Here is a 15,071-nt window from a genome sequence, read left to right as displayed (position 1 = left end):
ATTAATCATTGATCAATCAATCTTATTTTGTGAATTAGGGCATTAACTAAGATGATATATTTAAATATTAAATTATAAAAAAAAAATACTCGATTCACCGTTTATTAATTTTAAATTTAAGTCTATAGCCAGTCTATAGCCAGCAGATACTGGTTCAGTCCATTACAAGTAGACAATATCTATTAACAATAAACTTGGCTTGTTACCACACTTGTTCTAGCGGCTTTAGCCCATTGCCTTTTCCCCTAGACACTTTTCAAAAACTGTGAGACTAATAATAATATATAATAGGGCTAAAGCAGACAATATCTACTAGCAATGAACTTGGTTTGTTACACTACGTCTACTTCAAACTCCATGCAAGCGTCACAGTCACCATCGTATTTTCAAATCTTCACTGTTTCGAATTTTCGTCTAAACTTCTAATAAAATAAATTTATTAAGGTCCGTTTGTTTATACTTTTTTAAATCTTTTGTTCCTTTATGCTTAAAAAAATAGATAATATTGTATGTTGAATTGAAAGTCGACATGACAATGATTTCAAATGACTGGATGCTTATTCATAATAAATTTGAAAGAAAAATATTTTTTCACGTCGAATATGACTTTGAGCATAGTCGTCACTACATGTATGTGATGGGAAGCGTGCGGCGTTTTGAATATAGATGATTGGGAGTTGCTACCATTTTTCATGATTTATGAGCTCGACAAAGATTCGACAACCTAGTCATTGTGTTAAACTCTGATATATCTATGCTTTAAGCTCAAAACCCATCACGAACAAATCATCCTTCATTGCTGGAATCATTGAAAAAAACATCTCAAGGGATGCAGTGTCTCATTTATGTGTTGCCTCAGTGATTGCAGGATTGAATGTCACAGCTCTCAATGAAGGTAGGTTGAAGAACTGTAAAACTTTCCCACATGTAGCATGGAAACTATGGAAGCCAAGAAAAAGTATTGGTATTAAGATGCAATCAGAGAGGATTCCATGAGCTTTCTGTTGGTTACAGGGAATGATGGCACCTGAATCAGGTCGGTGGAGAGATGTCAAGGTGGGTTGGAGCGGCCATGGAAGGGAGGACAGAGCTTAGAAACCATATGTGAGATCCCACGTCGGTTGGGGGAGGAGAACGAAGCATTCTTTATAAGGGTGTGGAAACCTCTCTCTAGTACAGACATTTTAAAAACCTAGAGGGGAAGCCCAAAATTGAAAACCCAAAGCGGACAATATTTGCTAACGATGGGGTTGGGTTGTACAAATGGTACCGGAGCCAGATGATGTGTCAGCGAGGAGGCTGAACCCCGAAAAGGGGTAGACATAAGGCGGTGTGCCAGCAAGGGTGTGGAAACCTCTCTCTAGTACAGACATTTTAAAAACCTAGAGGGGAAGCCCAAAATTGAAAACCCAAAGCGGACAATATTTGCTAACGATGGGGTTGGGTTGTACAAATGGTACCGGAGCCAGATGATGTGTCAGCGAGGAGGCTGAACCCCGAAAAGGGGTAGACATAAGGCGGTGTGCCAGCAAGGGTGTGGAAACCTCTCTCTAGTACAGACATTTTAAAAACCTAGAGGGGAAGCCCAAAATTGAAAACCCAAAGCGGACAATATTTGCTAACGATGGGGTTGGGTTGTACAAATGGTACCGGAGCCAGATGATGTGTCAGCGAGGAGGCTGAACCCCGAAAAGGGGTAGACATAAGGCGGTGTGCCAGCAAGGGTGTGGAAACCTCTCTCTAGTACAGACATTTTAAAAACCTAGAGGGGAAGCCCAAAATTGAAAACCCAAAGCGGACAATATTTGCTAACGATGGGGTTGGGTTGTACAAATGGTACCGGAGCCAGATGATGTGTCAGCGAGGAGGCTGAACCCCGAAAAGGGGTAGACATAAGGCGGTGTGCCAGCAAGGGTGTGGAAACCTCTCTCTAGTACAGACATTTTAAAAACCTAGAGGGGAAGCCCAAAATTGAAAACCCAAAGCGGACAATATTTGCTAACGATGGGGTTGGGTTGTACAAATGGTACCGGAGCCAGATGATGTGTCAGCGAGGAGGCTGAACCCCGAAAAGGGGTAGACATAAGGCGGTGTGCCAGCAAGGGTGTGGAAACCTCTCTCTAGTACAGACATTTTAAAAACCTAGAGGGGAAGCCCAAAATTGAAAACCCAAAGCGGACAATATTTGCTAACGATGGGGTTGGGTTGTACAAATGGTACCGGAGCCAGATGATGTGTCAGCGAGGAGGCTGAACCCCGAAAAGGGGTAGACATAAGGCGGTGTGCCAGCAAGGGTGTGGAAACCTCTCTCTAGTACAGACATTTTAAAAACCTAGAGGGGAAGCCCAAAATTGAAAACCCAAAGCGGACAATATTTGCTAACGATGGGGTTGGGTTGTACAAATGGTACCGGAGCCAGATGATGTGTCAGCGAGGAGGCTGAACCCCGAAAAGGGGTAGACATAAGGCGGTGTGCCAGCAAGGGTGTGGAAACCTCTCTCTAGTACAGACATTTTAAAAACCTAGAGGGGAAGCCCAAAATTGAAAACCCAAAGCGGACAATATTTTATAAGGGTGTGGAAACCTCTCTAGTACAGACATTTTAAAAACCTAGAGGGGAAGCCCAAAATTGAAAACCCAAAGCGGACAATATTTGCTAACGATGGGGTTGGGTTGTACAAATGGTACCGGAGCCAGATGATGTGTCAGCGAGGAGGCTGAACCCCGAAAAGGGGTAGACATAAGGCGGTGTGCCAGCAAGGATGCAGAACCCCGAAGGGGTAGATTGAGAGGTCCCACATCGATTGGAGAAGGGAACAAGTGTCACCGAGAATGCTGGGCCCTGAAGGAGTGTGAATTGTGAGATCCCACATCAGTTGGAGGGGAAAACGAAACATTCTTTATAAGAGTGTGGAAACCCCTCCCTAGCAAATGCGTTTTTAAAAACCCTAAGGGAAAGCCTAGAGAGGACAATATTTGCTAGCAATGAACTTGAACTGTTACAAATATTACTAGAGCCAGACATTGGGCGATGTGCCAACGAGGAGGCTAAACCCTGAAGGAGGTAGACACAAGGTGGTGTGCCAGCAGGGACGTGGGCCTCAAAGGGGGTGGATTGGGGGGTCCCACATCGATTGGAGAAGGGAATGAGTGCTACCGAAGATGCTGGTCTAAAAAAAAAGGTGGATTGTGAGATCCCACATTGGTTGGAGAGGAGAACGAAACATTCTATATAAGGGTATGGAAACCTCTCCTATCAAACACGTTTTAAAAACCTTAAAGGGAAGCCCAAAAGAGAAAACCCAGAAAGAACTATATCTGCTAGCAGTGGAATTGGACTTGGGCTGTTATAGTCGGTTGGAGCCACCATGGAAGGGAGGACAGAGCTCAGAAGCCATAGGGGTTGGAGCAGAGGGAAGGGGAGAAGTCTCTTGGGGAATGGCTTAGCATTTCCTATGATAAACAACCACGTTAGCCACCTCCGGACCAGACGACCAGCTGAAGGATAACGTGGCGCTAGCTAAAGACTCAAAACTAACAGAGAACATAAAATTTTTGGACATAATTAACTCAGGAAAGAGAGGCTTCAAGGAACTCTCATAAGCATAGCAGAAAGATTCAGCCAAAAGGTTTCATTTTATGCATTCATATCACCACTGATACCATACAATCATTTGAGAAAGTAATTCTATAAAGCACAGAGTTCTTAAGTACAAGTCCAAATCCCAAAGCAAGAAGGCTTTGTGCCTTCTCTTTTTGGTTCTGGACAAATTCAATAAACCAAAGTTGATCATAGAATACCAAAAAAGGGATTTGTCATTGCAGATTCCAATAACATTCCAGCTGTGACTAAAACGTCCCGGTCGACCTTGTCACGAGGAAGGTAGAGAAAGTCTCCGTCTCTCTGAAAGCCACAAAGCTCGAGAAACTCGGTCCCTTCTTTCAAACTCCCAACTCTTTCCTGTTGAAGTGCAAAAGGAATGAGAGATGAATGAAGAACATGAAGATGTTGAAATATGAACATTTAGTTGGATCTCATGCTTAAATCTTCATAAAGCTTAATTTGCAATAAGGCATGTTGCCTATGGCCACATGATGGATGTCCCGGCCTTGTTTGACCAGGACGTGTTGTCCTGGTTGCATGCTCGTTCCAAACCCCTTTTTACATGCTTTCATCCTACATAGGTCTTTACCATTTCATGGGTCAAGACGGGGGTGTATGACCGTTCACCAAAACCATGTCTACACGCACCAGAGCTAAAATGCCCTAAAATGTACTAAAGGGGGATATGACTAGTTGTCATTTCTTCCTACCCTGAGTTATATGCTATTTAACCCGTGGTATTTCTTTATTTGCTTATAGTCATATAACGTTGTTTTCTTCAATTCTTCAATCGTTTTCAAATGTATTTCCTTGCTCACGTTTTCTAAACATTTTCTCGCAACTTGACTTGAGGCTTAAACATACACTGACGTTGTCCGCGATGTCCGAATTTCTCACGGCTGACTTGTTCGCTTGGTTAGAACAAGTGCCGCACAATCCTATTTTACTATTGCAAGAGTGCGATTGTGAAACCAAGTACTACAAGAAACTTTGGGCCTCATTCGTGAATAATATGTACATTTTCGTAGAAATTTACTCGCCGTTATATCTATGACGTTCGTATCATAATCAACATATTGGATTAAAAAACTTACCTGGAACAAAGGATTACCGAGCGGAATCTTCCGAATCCTTTCCTCATCAGGATTTCTTGCTACATTTCTAACATAAGTGAAGAGAGTTTGGAAGGCATTTCTCACTTTTTCAGGATCATCCTAGAATCCACAAATAGAAGAATTAGGAGTAACAAAAACGACAAAGGATTTTATGGTGAGACGAGACCGAAATCATGACATTGTGCTCGAATCATGAGAGGTAAAGCTCCATAAGAATGCTACGTAAATGACCCGAGCGTTTTCCACAGATATCATTACCTTTTGATTATGCCTAAGAGACCTTAAACATTCTCTCATAGAGCCTGAATTTTGTGATTTATGTTCATACTTTTCCTGTGCTCCAATTGTGATGGCTTTAGCAGCAATGCTTCTAGTTACTTCAGAGGGCATTCCAAGATCCCTTTTTCTTTCTATCTGTACAGACGTGCATAACATTTTTATAGCGTATATGAGTCGACAACGGAAAAACATAGATAGAAATCAATTTCATGTATACGAGTCGACAATGGAAAAGAGTAACAGCCCAAGCCCACTACTAGCAGATATTGTCCTCTTTGAGCTTTCCCTTTCGAGGTTCCCCTCAAGGTTTTTAAAACGCATTTGGTAGGGAGAGGTTTCCACACCCTTATAAAGGGTGTTTCGTTCTCCTCCCCAACCGATGTGGGATCTCACAATCTACTCCCTTCGGGTCCAGCGTCCTTGCTGACACACCGCCTCGTGTCCACCCCCCTTCAGGGTTCAGCCTCCTCGCTGGCACATCGCCTGGTGTCTGGCTTTGATACAATTTGTAACAGCCCAAGCCTACCGCTAGCAGATATTGTCCTCTTTGGGCTTTCCTCCCTTTCGGGCTTCCCCTCAAGGTTGTTAAAACATGTATGTTAGGGAGAGGTTTCCACACCCTTATAAAAAAGTTTCGTTCTTCTCTCCAGCCGATGTGAGATCTCACAATCCACCCCTCTTCGAGGCCTAGCATCCTCACTGGCACTCATTCACTTCTCAAATCGATGTGAACCTCCCAATCCACCCCCCTTCGAGACTTAGCCTCTTCGTTGACACATCGCCTAGTGTCTGGCTCTGATACCATTTGTAACGGCCTAAGCCCACCACTAGGAGATATTGTCCTCTTTAGAACCTTTCGGGCTTCCCCTCAAGGTTTTTAAAATGTGTCTACTAGCAAGAGGTTTCCACACTTTTATAAAGAATGTTTCGTTCTCCTCCCCAATCGATGTGGGATCTCACAATCCACACCCCTTTAAGGCCTAGCGTTCTCGCTAGCACTCGTTCACTTCTCAAATCGTTGTGAACTTCCCAATCCACCCCCCTTCGGGGTTCAGCCTCTTCGCTAGCACATCGTCTGGGGTCTGGTTTTGATACCATTTATAACGGTCCAAGCCCACTGCCAGCAGATATTGTCCTCTTAAGGCTTCTCTTTTGGACTTCCCCTCAAGGTTTTTAAAATGTGACTGCTAGAAAGAGGTTTCCACACCGTTCTAAAGAATGTTTCATTCTCCTCTCCAACCGATGTGGCAGTAGGACACTTATATTACAGGAACAAGAACAACAACCAGTAAAGAGCAGCAGCTGAAGAACAGAATTTCCAGACAAAAAAACATGGAGGAGAAAGCAAACCTTATTCTGTTCTAGTGTTTGTAAAACCTTTTCTTTTGCTTTTTTCTCCTCCTTTATCTCAGCTTGTCTAGAATCTTTATAGCTGAGCAAATAAGAACAAAGCTTACACTCCAAACAGAAAGTTCCAACATTTTATGTGTCAGAGAAGGATGTCAGAAACAAGATTGAACAAGAAAACACACCGTTTCCATTCAGTTCCTTCTGCCATTCGTTTCGCTTCTTGCAGTTCTTTCCCCGAACGATTTCGATCCTACAGAAATCGAAAGCACTAAATCATGGAAGTTGATTTTCAATGAAGCTTGCAAATAGCATCAAAATCAAAACATATTCTCATGCTTGGAGACTGGAGGGCTGATCAAATTCTAAATCAAGATAGAATTCGTTCGTTCCCGGAACGAATGTGATACCTTTTCCCTTTGTTTTTCTAACTCTTTTTCCTCCTTTTCCTTTTCTTTCAGTATTTGATCCCTAAACATAGAAAAAACCATAAGAATTTAAGTGAACTATCAAAGAATTTAATATGATGGAACTGAAGATTAAACAGTTCTAAGTTTAAGATGGCTCAAGGATGAAGTAAAGGATGGCAGTTCACAATGAACAAATTCTAGCATCATACCTTAATTCATTAGCTTTCTTTTTCATTTCCTCTGTGATATGAAATGGTTCGGGAGATTCGATATCGATCTCTATTGCTACCTACATAACATTTGATATGAACTAAGACATCTCAGTTATGCAATATTAACGTCGCCTTAAGAAGAATCAAACTCCATTTATGCAACAAATGCTTCAAGATACTTCAAGTGGGGTTTCATTTATTCTTAGATGGTTACAAATTTATTATGGATGATAATTTAGAGTTATGGTGTTTCTTTAATGTATTTTAAGACTTAATCTACACAAAGGCTAATTATGGTTAAAAAGTACAAAGGTTACAACTCTTGGAATGTTTCAGGATGGTTAAGGGTTTTCATTTTGAAGCTCTATAAAGTCATGTATGTTATCTTTGTAAAGAGAGACTTGGAAAATGTAGTAAAAGGAGCCTTTGTGCTTTCCTTTAGCCAATGGCTAAGTTTCTTTGCAATTCTAAGTAGAATCATTCAAACTTGACATGATCAATCTTGCTTGTGGAGTGATTCGAACCTCAAACCAGTGTTCTTGGCTTGAGATATTTGATTAATAAGGTAATCTAAATTACAATTTATCTTAAAAACTAACTGAAGAAGTCTATATGAATCGAGAATTATACTAGGGGCACTTGATCAATATCCGGATCGTTCTCGTGATGAACGATCCAATCGATTGCATCTTCAAAGCTGGCATTTCCTGAAGAAAAAAGAAAGTACTTATCTGAGAACTTGTGACATGAAGTGTAATAATATATAACTCAAATATTTTGTCAAATAACAAATCATTGCATATGATTGTTATATTCGAGCTACTAATGTCATCAGTCATTCTCACCAGTAACATGTAGTGCTCGGGCTGCTTGGGCCCTCGAGAATCCTAAAGATTCGACCTTGCGTAAGAGTTTCTGTTTTACCTCCAGAAAAGCCATTCCTACGAGAGAGATCAAATTTCAATGAACAACATATTTACCAAATCATATATGCTCCTAAGAGAAAACATTAGTTATTAACAATACATCCAGAAATCCTAACGGTAACGGTCCAAACACACTAATAGCAGATATTGAGTCTTCTTTGGAGTTTCCCTTTTAGGCTTCCCCTTAAGGTCTTTGTAACATGTCTGCTAGGGAGAGGTTTCGACACCCTTATAAAGGATGTTTCGTTCTCCTCCCCAACCGATGTGGGATCTCACAATCCACCTCTCTTCGGGGCTAGAGAGGTTTCCACACCTTTATAAAGAGTGTTTCGTTCTCTTCCCCAACCGATGTGGGATCTCACAATCCACCCCCCTTCGGGGCTAGAGAGGTTTCCACACCCTTATAAAGAGTGTTTCGTTCTCACAATCCACCTCTCTTCGGGGCTAGAGAGGTTTCCACACCCTTATAAAGAGTGTTTCGTTCTCACAATCCACCTCTCTTCGGGGCTAGAGAGGTTTCCACACCCTTATAAAGAGTGTTTCGTTCTCACAATCCACCTCTCTTCGGGGCTAGAGAGGTTTCCACACCCTTATAAAGAGTGTTTCGTTCTCACAATCCACCTCTCTTCGGGGCTAGAGAGGTTTCCACACCCTTATAAAGAGTGTTTCGTTCTCACAATCCACCTCTCTTCGGGGCTAGAGAGGTTTCCACACCCTTATAAAGAGTGTTTCGTTCTCACAATCCACCTCTCTTCGGGGCTAGAGAGGTTTCCACACCCTTATAAAGAGTGTTTCGTTCTCACAATCCACCTCTCTTCGGGGCTAGAGAGGTTTCCACACCCTTATAAAGAGTGTTTCGTTCTCACAATCCACCTCTCTTCGGGGCTAGAGAGGTTTCCACACCCTTATAAAGAGTGTTTCGTTCTCACAATCCACCTCTCTTCGGGGCTAGAGAGGTTTCCACACCCTTATAAAGAGTGTTTCGTTCTCACAATCCACCTCTCTTCGGGGCTAGAGAGGTTTCCACACCCTTATAAAGAGTGTTTCGTTCTCACAATCCACCTCTCTTCAGGGCTAGAGAGGTTTCCACACCTTTATAAAGAGTGTTTCGTTCTCTTCCCAACCGATGTGGTATCTCACAATCCACCCCCCTTCGGGGCTAGAGAGGTTTCCACACCCTTATAAAGAGTGTTTCATTCTCTTCCCCAACCGATGTAGGATCTCACAATCCACCCCCTTTGGGGTTGGAGAGGTTTCCACACCCTTATAAAGGGTGTTTCATTCTCCTCTCCAACCGATGTGGAATCTCACAATCCACCCCCCTTTGGGGCTGGAGAGGTTTCCACACCCTTATAAAGGGTGTTTCGTTCTCCTCTCCAACCGATGTGAAATCTCACAATCCACCCCCTTCGAGGCCCAGCATCCTCCCTGGCACTCGTCCCTTTCTCCAATCAATGTGGGACCCCACCAAATCCACCCCCTTCAGGGCTCAGTGTCCTTGCTGGCACATCGCCTCATGTCCACCTCCCTTGGGGCCTAGCCTGTTCGCTAGCACATCGCCCAATGTCTAGCCCTGATACCATTTGTAACGGCCGAAGTCCACCGCTAGCAGATATGTCCTCTTTGGGCTTTCCCTTTCGGGCTTCCCCTCAAGGTTTTAAAAACGCGTCTGCTAGGGAGAGGTTCCCACACCCTTATAAAGAGTGTTTCGTTCTTCTCTCCAACCGACGTGGATGTAGGATCTCACAACTTAAAGAACCAATATCTCAATGAAAAATTTCAGTTCTACCCAATATCTTCCAAGTTTCAAAGAAAAATTCACAATATAACTTCAAAATCCAAAAGGGTTTGTGGCATTCAAAGAAACCCAATAGATTTTCCACCTAAACTTCCTAAATTCCAGCAGCAATCAGAGAAACATAAGAACAAACAGCTGATATGAACACAATACAAAATATCCTATCAAAATCAAACTCTGTAGATAGCAGTACAAGAAATTGAAGCACGACTTGATTCGAACAGTGTAGCTTCTTTTTGCTGAAGAACGATGCACGAGGATTTGTAAATTGAGAATGGAAGAAGACTGATAAATAAAGCTAACATACAGTTTACCTTTGTAAGAAGTTCCTAAGAAGCCAACGAGAAATTAAGGGTTTTTCACTACGAGAAGCCATTGAAGATCCCTTGCTCGCTCCTACCCAATGCTTACTATATGGTACAAAAGCGTTGAATCCCACCCTTTCTATGATATGATATTATTCCCCCAAGAAAAGAATAATATTTGTAATTTGTGTAAAGATTTTATCTTTCGACTCATAAAAAAAGAATATATGTTAATTACTATTTAACCATGCTCGTTTTCATTCTAAAGTAACGAATATTATTTCATCAAATTTGATTTTTTTTTTACGATTTTAAAATATAGAATCATATTATTCATTTAGTATTGCATCGGATAATTTATAAACATCTCAAAACTATTATTAAAATAGAAACTCGTTATAATATCGGATCAAAGTTGACTTAGTGGAACATTGTTCTTTCGGGACAAGTGGTCTTGTTGTTGCCGGTTTAGGATTAGAAACAACAATTTAAAAGAGCTAGTTGAAGCTTTGACGGAATGTGACCTGCTTCTTAGGGCATGAGTGAAAATCGGCTTTCTACTTCTTCTTGGGCAGTGAGTGCTCACGAGCCTGAAATTCGCCTTCACCTTACAAGTAGTGGGTAATGAAAAAACAAGCACGATTGGAGGAGGGATTTTTTTATTTTTTACAGAGAGTCGTTCAACAACTCTCATCTTTGGATGATATCCCGAGAAGAGAGTGACTTTATCAGTTTCATTTTCCCTCAGGTCTTGGGTCATCTACTAAATCTCTTTACGTTTTTCGTTTCTAGTCAAGAGAAAGTAGGAGTAGCACGTACTATTGGCGACCTTTTCTTGCCCTCTTCGAGGGGGTTGAGACGAGAAATGACTTGAACGAGGAGAGAGGGAGTCGTGCCCATTTTATCTCCAGGTCAATCTTACACAACGAGTGAGCATAGCTCAAAGAACAGAGAAGCCCGACATATAAATCCCTAGTTACAAAAGTTCCAACACGCAATCTGTCACACAATTTCGCTTCCATATTTCCCCTCACCCTAACCCTTAAATCCCTAGTTACAAAAGTTTCCACGATCCCCACTCCTCCTAATACTCCATTTTCAAAAGCACACAAAGTATTATGTGAAATCTTCGTTTTTTTTAATCTTTCTCTATCCCCAACCCATACATACAGTACTCGAATCAACACGTCTTGTGACAGATGGTTGTCTCGTGGAGAGTTTTAAAATACATATTTTGTTCCCTATCCATTTCTTTTAAAATAAAAAAAAAGGGTATTAGCCAAAATTAAGCAGCCGCCGCCGATGGCCGGAGCTCCGCCGTTGTGTTGTGTGGTTTTGGTAGTTTGTTTGTTGGGCTTTGCCGGAGCTGGTAATTTAAACAAGGAGGTGGAGATCACGTGGGTTGGTGGCCGGGGAAAGATTGTGAATGGCGTGAGGATGCTGATGCTGTCGCTTGATAAAGGCTCCGGCTCCGGCTTCCGGTCGAGGAATCAGTATTTGTTTGGGAAAATTGACATGCAGATTATGCTGGTCGCCGGCACCGCCACGACATATTACGTATCGTTGCAAAAGTTATTAAATGAGACAATGTCTCCCTCGAACATTCAATGTCGAAGGATTGTGTAACAGTCCAAACCTACCACTAGTACATATTGTCTTATTTAGGCTTTCCCTTTCGGGCTTCCTCTCAAGAATTTTGAACTTGTGAGAGGTTTCACATTTATAAAGAATCTTTCTTTTCTCTCTCCAACCGAAGTGGGATCTCACAATCCACCCCTGGGGGACCTGGGAGAGGTTTCACATTTATAAGGAATCTTTCTTTTCCCTCTCCAACCGACGTGGGATCTCACAATCCACTCCTTAGGGGCCAGATCCTCACTGACACACTATCTGATGTTTGACTTTGATACTATTTGTAACAGCTCAAGCCCACCGCTGTCAGATATTGTCCTTTTTGGACTTTCCTTTCAGGTTTCACCTCAAGGTTTTTAAAACTAATGAATGTTTGTTCCCCTGTACAATCGATGTGGGACGGTATCCATAATACATATAGCTTAGTTAAAATCATGACTTTAATATTACAAGAGTAGGATATTGTCCGCTTAGAACATAAGTCATCGTCATGCTGTTTTTGGAATCACCCTAAATGCCTTTTTTTTTTTAGCCAATATAAGATTTCAATTACATCCCCAACCGTGTGCTTTTTGTTTACGTTCCATTAGTAAAGAGTTATATTTGTGTAAATGTCGTAGATTGATTCTATTAAAATAAAGGGCTATATTTGTGTGAATGTCGCAGATTTCGTTTGCATAACGTTTTTATTTGTATTGACGTTCAGAAAAGTCAAAGGGGGATGATATAGATTTTGAGTTCCTCGGGAACCTTAGCGGTGAGCCATACATTGTTCATACAATATACACTCAAGGCAAAGATGACAGAGAACAACAACTTTATCTTTGGTTTGATCCAACCACTAATTTTCACACTTATTCCTTTCTATGGAATCCCCAAACTATCATGTAAAAAACGACACCCCTTTCTTTTTCATATTTAATTTATATCATAATTGTTTATAAATTTATATCGAACTTTTAGTAGAAACAGATGGATTTAAAACGTAACGATTTCTTCATTGTTCCTTTTGGGCTAGATTCTACGTGGATGGGACTCCCATAATAGAGTTCAAGAACATGGAATCCCTAGGCATACCATTCCCCAAAAGGCAGCCAATGAGAATACAATCAAGCCTTTGGAACGCCCACGATTGGGCCACGAGAGGAGGTCGAGTCAAGACCGATTGGTCTAATGTTCCTTTCACCGCCGCCTACCGAAAAATGAACGCCGACCGGACCTGCATTTGGCCCTCCTCCTCTTGTGGCTCCTCAAAAGATCATTCTTGGTTGTCCCAATGGTTAGACTCGGCTGGCCACCGGAAGCTCAAGTGGGTGCGGAGAAACTACATGGTTTATGATTACTGTGCTGATTCCAAAAGGTTCCCTCATGGCCTCCCTCCCAAGTGTAATGTTTGACATTATTTTATGGGTTGTTACAAAGGACCTCCACAATTATATGAATATTGTCTTTTGATTTTCTTAGAGCCTCAATCTTTTATAAATTATATATATGCGAGGAGTGACCTCATGATCTTGTGAGCTCATATCGTATAAAACATGACTATAACATATCGTATCATATATATGCAAGGAATGATCTCACATGTGGGTTCCCATCGTTGAGCATAACCCTAGTAGAATCTTATATCACATACATTCAAAAAATGACCTCGCATGCAAATTCATATCGTTAGGACACGACTCTAACAAAGTCATATCACAAATATGTAAGGAGTGTCCTCGCATGTGTTACATATTGTTAGGGCACAACCTAGTAGATTTTGCATGTATAGGGAGTGACCCTATATGTGTTCGCACCTTTTGTACGTGAATATGTATAGGGTTTGGTTTCAAACTTACAAACAATGTAGTCACGGTCCCGACAGAGTTCCCAGCAACAAGCTTCATTTCCATTCCTAGCTTAGCATATAAGTACTCGTTCTTCGATTGAAACCCCGAGCCTGAGTAGTTATCCAAATTGAGAATCACAAGCTCATTATTGTTGACCATCTCGCCTCGCCCATCCCCCCAACTGATGTCGATCGACGTTGATAAGTCATTGCCATACGAAGCATGCCACGAACACAACAAAATGTAAGCAAATAGAAGGCGTGCCAAAGTATTTGATGACGATGTCGAATAAGAAGAAGATAATTCATGTTTCATGGAGGGCGGGGAAGCTTTGGACAATGGATGAATGATGAAATTAAGAATTGAATTTATATGGTTATTTGAAAGAGAAAATGAGCAATCTTATGGAAATATGGAAAAGAACTGGTTTTTGTTTTTTTTCTTCTTGGTTTTGAGCTCTAAGTTAGAAAACCAATTAATTTGTTCTATGTCATCCAATAACAGAACTAAGCAGTCTTTTCAAAACATTAGAAATTATTGATACTTTCCATTATTGTATAAGATTGGAGATGTACGGTATCCATCCACATATCTCTTGCATGTAAAGCGAGCGCTCTACTATCTAAGCTACATCCCAACAATTCTTATAATACAAAACCCTAAATGTACAGTCATCAATAATAGTAAAATTGAAAAAATATCGTTATTTAATATATGTCGTAAATTGGGAAAATGTGAAAACAAAATGAACTAAAACATTAATAATTCATGATAAGACTGGAATTGTAGGGTATAAATCCTTGTATTTCTCGTATGAAAAACATGAAAAACGAGTACTCTACCATCTAAGCTATATTCCCATGATTCTTACATTACAAAATCATAAATGTCTCGCAATCAACATGATTCTTACATCACAATATCATAAATGTCTCGCAATCAATAATAGTGAAAATGAAAAAATACTTTTTCTCAACATAGGTCGTAAATTGGAAAACTTTGAAAAAGAAAATGAAATAAAAACATTTTTATAAGCTACATGATTCTTACTTCACGTTTTTATACGATTGGAGGAGATGCGGGGTATCAATCCCTGCACCTCTCACATACTAAACAAATGAAAAGGTATCAACAATAATAAATGTCTTATTTCATTTTCATTTTCACTATTATTTATGACGGGACATTTAGGGTTTTGTGATTTAAGAATTGTGAGGATGTAGCTCAGATGGTAGAGTGCTCGCTTAGCATGCAAGAGAGGTAAGGGGATCGATACCCTGCTTCTCTTCAATCTTATATAAACGGAAAGGTATCAATAATTACTAATGTTTTATTTCATTTTCATTTTTACAATTATTGATGACGGGATGTTTAGGGTTTTGTGATATAAGAATCGTGGGGATGTAGCTTAGATGGTAAAGCGCTCGCTTGCTTAGCATGTGAGATGTACGGGGATTGATATGAAGGGATATCGTTTAAAGATAGCATTATCATTTTCTATTTACTGCAATTAAAAGAATGAAAGAAAAACAAAAAGAACAACTTGAAACCCTAAAATGAAACCCTAAAATCTGCGATAATAAGAGAGAAAGCCCTGAAGCCTAGCCCATT

General features: G+C 40.8%; 1 protein-coding gene and 1 pseudogene across 4 annotated transcripts; one reads left to right on the top strand and one right to left on the bottom strand.

Moving 5' to 3' along the window:
- Window positions 1–3,611: 3,611 nt before the first annotated feature.
- LOC111465598 (UBX domain-containing protein 1-like) lies at window positions 3,612–10,157 on the bottom strand. Of its 4 annotated transcripts, none has more exons than XM_023110065.1 (10): window positions 10,006–10,157; window positions 7,813–7,908; window positions 7,598–7,674; window positions 6,965–7,044; window positions 6,756–6,816; window positions 6,531–6,598; window positions 6,349–6,430; window positions 4,978–5,133; window positions 4,699–4,818; window positions 3,612–3,961 (listed from the first exon to the last, which is right to left on the bottom strand). In XM_023110065.1, the coding sequence occupies exons 2-10, from the start codon at window positions 7,904–7,906 to the stop codon at window positions 3,791–3,793; spliced, it is 909 nt and encodes a 302-aa protein (XP_022965833.1). In that variant the 5' UTR covers window positions 7,907–7,908; window positions 10,006–10,157; the 3' UTR covers window positions 3,612–3,790. The 4 variants fall into 4 exon arrangements, with proteins under 4 accessions (XP_022965833.1, XP_022965830.1, XP_022965831.1 ...); XM_023110062.1 differs by lacking the exon at window positions 10,006–10,157 and adding an exon at window positions 9,903–9,999; XM_023110063.1 differs by lacking the exon at window positions 10,006–10,157 and adding an exon at window positions 9,885–9,998.
- Window positions 10,158–11,289: 1,132 nt separating this feature from the next.
- LOC111465741 lies at window positions 11,290–13,025 on the top strand (annotated as a pseudogene).
- Window positions 13,026–15,071: the final 2,046 nt, after the last annotated feature.

The sequence above is a fragment of the Cucurbita maxima genome, unplaced genomic scaffold (assembly GCF_002738345.1).
Source record: "Cucurbita maxima cultivar Rimu unplaced genomic scaffold, Cmax_1.0 Cma_Scf00029, whole genome shotgun sequence".
Taxonomy (NCBI): domain Eukaryota; kingdom Viridiplantae; phylum Streptophyta; class Magnoliopsida; order Cucurbitales; family Cucurbitaceae; genus Cucurbita; species Cucurbita maxima.
The sequence above is the reverse complement of the archived record's forward strand: the minus strand, read 5'-3'. Positions and strand labels throughout refer to the sequence as shown.